This window comes from Pleuronectes platessa, chromosome 18, assembly GCF_947347685.1.
Source record: "Pleuronectes platessa chromosome 18, fPlePla1.1, whole genome shotgun sequence".
In the NCBI taxonomy this organism is placed as follows: Eukaryota; Metazoa; Chordata; class Actinopteri; order Pleuronectiformes; family Pleuronectidae; genus Pleuronectes; species Pleuronectes platessa.
In genome coordinates, this window is record NC_070643.1 from 10,867,003 (window position 1) to 10,873,486 (window position 6,484).

At 44.0% G+C, this 6,484-nt stretch overlaps 1 protein-coding gene across 1 annotated transcript in view; it reads left to right on the top strand.

Moving 5' to 3' along the window:
* Positions 1 to 5,862, top strand: part of LOC128461198 (inactive phospholipase C-like protein 2) — a 27,696-nt gene extending 21,834 nt beyond the window's left edge. Inside the window, exons 11-12 of the mRNA XM_053446001.1 lie at positions 3,199 to 3,308; positions 3,531 to 5,862. Of these exons, the coding sequence (XP_053301976.1) occupies positions 3,199 to 3,308; positions 3,531 to 3,713 (293 nt within the window). The 3' untranslated portion in view covers positions 3,714 to 5,862. The remainder of the gene's footprint in view (positions 1 to 3,198; positions 3,309 to 3,530) is intronic.
* The last annotated feature ends 622 nt before the right edge of the window (positions 5,863 to 6,484 follow it).

A 6,484-nucleotide genomic window follows, 5' to 3' on the forward strand; every position in this document is an offset into this window, starting at 1 on the left:
ACAAAGCGCTTCCTGTGTGCACAGAGAGAACATGGCGATCAGGTGATTCCGAGTAAAGAGGTCCACCTCTGAGGCTTGGAAGACGAGGATGGGTGGTGTATGTGTGGTGGGGGGGGGGGGGGGGGGGGGGTACAACAAGGACAGTGTAAACAGGCCACTCAGTGGGAGCCTCAGGGGGGAGGCGGGTGTCAGAGGACGGGCGTCTGGGAGCCATGAAACGGAGAGGGAGAAGAAGGCCGTAATAAAATGAACAGTAGAGATGAATGGCTGGAGGCGACGTTGAGAGGAAGACAAGAACACCGAGGTAAAAGAAAGAGGGGGGGGGGGGAATCCACTTCATTAGCATTATGTGCTGGTGTGTTTGAGAGCCGCTTCTCCTCCGTTAGACAGACACTCATCTTCTCATGGACATAACCGTGTAGGTTTGGGAGATTCTTCAACTCTTTTAACTGTGAAAGTCAGTTTTTTAAAGAGGAACAAAGTCTTGAGTGTGTTTCACCCCAGACCACACCCAGCATCAGCGTGGCTGGATGTGGTCAGACGTGCGCTCCTCTGTTGCCACTTGAAACCGCACTCACTGAGTTTTGATGTGATGGCACGCTGCCACACCCTGGAGTGCACTTCTGCATCGCTGCAGCAGGATCAGACGTTTAACCTCTGTGCAAAGAGAAGACCAAGATTTTTTTGGGGGGGGGGATATTGATGTTGTTACATGTTACATTATCTGTTGAAGAGTTGTGATTATTACTTCCAGCAAGGAGGTTATGGTTTCACATGTGTTTGTTTGATTGGTAGCAGGATTGTGCAAATTCTATTTCCCCGATTTCCAGAACATTTCTTCCGAGGGGTTTCTCAATATAGAAACCTTTACATTTTAGAGTAGATCCAGGAATTCTTTTTTCATTTTCTTTAACAACCAGCTGATTTCATAGATAATGACACTATCATGACACTCGTGCCTCTGCCAAGGTCCAAAATTAATCTTAATTTCACAATTTATTTATACTTTATCTGATTTTCATATGGATCTGCACAAATTGACATTCATAAATATCAGTCCCCTAAACATGCCTTGTTTTTTTTTCCATCAAGATCCATGAATAATTTTTCTGAGAAACGAAAACGTTGAAAACCGCTGCATCTCACGATATCATTTAAATAAAGAAAATCTCAGATCCACCCCCTGAGCGTGGTTCTTCCCTGACCCAAACCACATCCTTCCACCAAGTTTCATGATAAACTCAAGTTGTTTTTGCGTTATCCTGCTGACTAACATAAAAGATTAAACTGAAGTGATGCTGTATGCTCTGCCCCTCACACCCACCACATCTCAGCTCGGGTGAGCCCCTGGGGCAGATGCTGGGGCAGTGTACGACGGCGCTCTCCACCACCAGCATGTGGTGCTATCTTTTGGAAGGATGGGATTTTCTCTCCTCGTATGTTTGTTTGTTGGCTGAACTGAATCTTTAAGAACCTCAGGTGAGCAGCTGCTCCTCCTCCAGGGCCCTGAACTGTACAGTTGTGAGAGTTACATCAGGCGGTATAGATTTTACAATTCATCAGATGTTTATATAGATTCCTATAGAGTGTTTAACAGCAGAAGTCATATCTTTTACTGCTTGGTTTTACAGTGAAATAGACACACACACACACACACACACATACAAACACACACTATATTGGCACGTAGGCTTCGAGTTGCCAAGCAACCGCATGGTAAAGGTTATTATTCAGGCAACATCTGTAAGTGTGTGTGTGGATGTGGAGCTGTAGCAACACAACATGCGTTTGTGTGTGTGCAGGTGTGTGTTCATATTTGCAGACATTTAATGACAGAGAGGGATTAACGTGATGAACTGGTAAATCATACTCTCCTCCAGTCTGTTTACTGTGTGTGTCTGTGTGTGTGTGTGTGTACGTGTGTGTGGGCGAGGTCCACAACTTGGCATGTTTAATGTCTGTGGCTCTCGATGCCTCAAAGTGATGTGTGCCCTGTGTTAACCCACTTCCGTGTTTCCATGGTAACAGTGGGACAGTGGCCCTGGGCGGACAGAGGAAGACAGACACACAACACAACTCCATGGCGCGCGCACACGCGCACGCGCACACACACACACACACACACACACACGCACACTGGCTAGCCGGCGGCCTGACTTAGATGGCTCTTTGTCTCTCTCTCTGTATCGTTCTTCATCTGTCACGAAGATTTTACATTCAATTTACATCCTTTGAATTTTCCATCACACTTCTCTTTTCACATTTCTCTCTCTCTGTGACGGCTGAGACTTAAAGTGACATTTGCAGCTCATTGGTTCTCTCACGTTCCTCCCTATTCGGCATCTAGTGTGAGCTCTGTAAAGATTAAGATTAATTAGACACATATAATAATATTTACTGAGATTAGAAGAGAAAGAGCCGATTAGACTCCATCGATGTAGCTTCAGGCCCAGATGGGAGAAAGGCGAGAATCACCTGCTGCTGGTGGTAGATTAAAACCTGCAGGCGGACGATGGAAAGTCTATGAACGGTTTCAGTGACACAGGCAGATCAGATATGGGGTATCGGAATATGTGAATATAGGGACCTTGACAGCGCGGTAAGGCAGAAATGACAGTTGAGATAAGTGAGTTTACTGAGTGTGTCCTGTACTGTGTGGGAACCACCTACTGGATCTCAAATCCTTTCGCAAAGCAGTAACACAACGTTCAGAGTGTTACTATCAGTCGGGAATACGAAAGTGATTCACTCTTCAATTTTTTCAGCATATGTTTTAGTGATCACACACACACACACACGCGTTTGTACAGCTATTTTAGTGAGGACATTCATTGGCATAATGCATTCCCTAGCCCCTTACCCTAACCCTAACCCAAACATAACCCTTAACCTAACCTTAACCTAATTCTAACCATTAAACCAAGTCTTAACCGCCAAACGGTCCATTAAAGGGGGGTCACAAAGTGAGGTCCGGCTAAAAGGTCCTCACTTTCCCCAAATGTCCTCACTCTGTACCCCCTCCAACCTGAACCAGAGTTACTGCTTGTCTAAACGTAAGCAATAAACTTAACAATAACATAAACATAACCTTAACCTTAACCTAAACCCAACCTTAAAACATGTCTTGTATGTAAATGCAATGATTCATGTGTGAATGTGTGTGTGTGTGTGTGTGTCTGTGCGCATGTTTGACTCTAGCGATGGAGTTTCATGAGAAGCTGCCGAGCCTGGCAGCGAAGGAGGGGCTGAAAGGTCGCAAGGTCAGCCGAGCGCTGGAAAGTTTCAGCTGGAACATCACTATCCTTAAGGTCAGCAACACACACACACAAACATATATATAAACAAACACACACACACACACACACACACACTCATACAAACCCAAACAGCCTCAGGAGTTAGACAATTTCAACTTGTTTGGGCCTGAAGCTGTTTTGTTCATCTCTTTGCTCTTTCATCCTCCCTCCCTCCACTTCTTCCCTCTGTCCTCCCTCCTGGTCTCCCCTTCTCATCTCCCTTCTCACACCCAGGGCCAGGCCAACCTCCTGAAGCGGGCCAAGGCTGAAGTCCAGGAGAACACGAAGCAGGTCCACGACGCGGCTCTGACCGGAAACCTCAGCAAGGAGACTCAGGGAGTGACAAGGGTCCGCTCGGTAACCCGGAGAGGCCAGGATGACAAGGCCACCTCAAGTGCTGGAGGAGCCTCGGCATAGCAAGTGACGGAGGGAGGGTCCACGACCACACCCCCGCTGTAGCTGCTGTGACAAACCCTTCAAATGACTTGGATTCATAATGTTGCAGGAACTAAATAGCAAGTACCCTGTTTTTTAAAAGAAGGAAGTTGATGAATGTAATACTTCAAACACGCCGTGGACGTCAGAGGCCGCTGTGAGGAGGCGGGAAGATGAATGACAATGAAGGAGTTGAATGTAGTTCGATGTGAAGCCAAGGTTCAGCTGTTTGTACTCTATGGAACTGTAAATACACCAAATGTTTATTATCGTCCTCTAACGTGCAATGTTTCTGAGATTTGAGACGTAGAAATAAGAGCCAGAAGATCTTAGAAAAACCCTTTTGCAAAAACTGCCACCACCAAATGTTGGCAGCTCGTGCGGATGCATCGCAAAGAATATCGACAGAATATCGTGGAAAAGTAATTTTTTTCAAAAAGTAATTTAAAAAGAGAAACTTTCATATATTCTAGATTCTTTGTTTTTAATTTTGATCATCATTACAGCGTGCAGCTCATGTTCATAACAAATCCAGCATTTAAAAAATATTCAAATATTTCTAAAGATCATCGAAAAGGGTTTATAATACAGAAATGTCTGGCTTCTGAAAAGGACATTCATTTGTGCACTCATTTCTTGGTCAGGGCTCCTTCAGCAAGGATGACTGCATTTGAAAAGGAGTTTGGACAACTGAGCAGCCGTCGAGTTCTGTTAGGGACACGCATCCAGGTCTGACCAGCCCGGGGCGGGTCTGCCTTAATAAAACAATGAGGTACACAACTGAAGATATGTCAGAAACATCCACAGGTGGTAGGCAACTTAACATCAAGCTAATGCGGAAGACCTTGTTCCCCATCGAGTCCTATGTCCTAAGACGATAAGAGGGTAGCGAGTTATAGCGAGTTTCCTGAAGACGTCTGTGTGTGATGACCCATGATCCTCTGCCTCCAGTCGTTGGCTCTCTCAAGTTCTGGATTCAACTTTTGCTTGAAAGTCTTCTCAAGGCCGCGGTCATCCCTGTTGCTCGTGCACATTTCCCCTTCCGGGCAACTTCCCATGAGCACAGTGCTCTGTGAACAGCCAGCGATGACCTGTAGCTTTTCCTCCTCACGGATGGTGTCGATCATTTCCTTTTCCCGTGATTGTGGTTTTGAGTTTGTGTACTGAACTACATAGAGATACACAGTATTTATACTGTATGAAAAGTAATGTACTCTCACTCAAAAGGAAATTAAAATTTAAACATAATTGAAACAGTTTAGTTTGATGAGTATAATTAGCCGGGAGTTCTCAAAGTGGGGTCTGGTGACCACTTAGGGTTATTGAGGGGTTACAGAGGGTGTTTGGCAAAAAGTGGAATCATTTATTTTCACTATAATTTCAACCATATGTAACAAACAATGACTATTTTGCTCCTGAATTTCAGACACTTCCTGAAGAACTAACATCTAAAACCACAAATGTTTGTCAAGGTGGGGGGTCTGTGATCTAGTTTGTGTCAGTTAAGAGGTCATTGAAGTGCAAAAGGTTAAAGAACAACTGGTCTAGAATATGTAAAATTTTCACTTTCGTAAATTCCTGATGAAAAATGTTGAACTTTTTCACAATATTCTAATTCTTTGAACTGAACCCGCATTTCAATTAGCTGCATACAGCTCCCAGCAATATCAAGTAGGTAGGGTGTTTTAACTTTGCACCTCTTGGACCAGTGCAGCTCCTGTACGTCTCTCATCCCTTTTGTCCAGCCAGAAAAATCCTCCACTTCACCCTCTAAATACCATCTCACATACAGTATTCTATATTTTTCTATTTTCCTGAAGCCTTAGTTGTAATTATGAGGAAAAAAAAACTGCCTCATCTCCATAACTCGAAATGTAAACGCTGTAGGGAACACGAAATGCTGTCAAGTGCTTCATTTGTTTGCAAAACACTGTACAGTATTTTATTATGTAATATTCCTGAATTCTTTGCCGTGGAGCACATTTTAGCATAAGTTATTGATCCTAAATGAAAACATTCCAGTAAACAAGCTGCCGGCGCAGTAGACGATGCTCGACGTGCTCAGCTGTGGTGATCACCTTCCTCTTCAGTCAGGATGGAGACTAGAAATAATAAACTCGTTTTGAAATGAGATGTGTGTGTTTGTGTTTGTGTGTCAGTGTTTCCGCTGCAGGAGCTTCACGCTGACGGGCGTTCATTCATACCGACATGTGTCACGAGTCCTGCATTGAGACGACAGCTGGGGACACTCAGCTGCTCTCTATGAGGAAATAAACCTATAGTGCTGTAGATAAAAGCTCCAGTAAACCTCCATTTATAAGCTTCCAGGCTCAATAGAATTGACAGATGATTATAGACACGATCTCAACCAACAGATCTGAGAATTATTTGGATCTTTTTCTGTGACATTTGATCCCAGAATTCATATTTTCAGCTCTTTAGACTTTACCACATCGTCTCCGTCAGCAGGAGGAATTTGCCCCGTTCACATGGAACTCTAGATGTCCGATACACTAGAGCCAGAATTATATTTTGATGCACAATCTTGCACACAAACAAACCAACTAGTAAACACAATGTACACATAACCTCCTTAGCAGAGATAATGAGATGATCATCACCTTGGTCCAGCTGAAATGTCTTAATAACCATTGGAAGAGCTGCTCAGAATATTAATCATACTGACTTCGGGGACCCTGGATCCATTAGGGTGTTTTTTTGTGGTTTGGAGTAAAGCATCTATATTTATATAA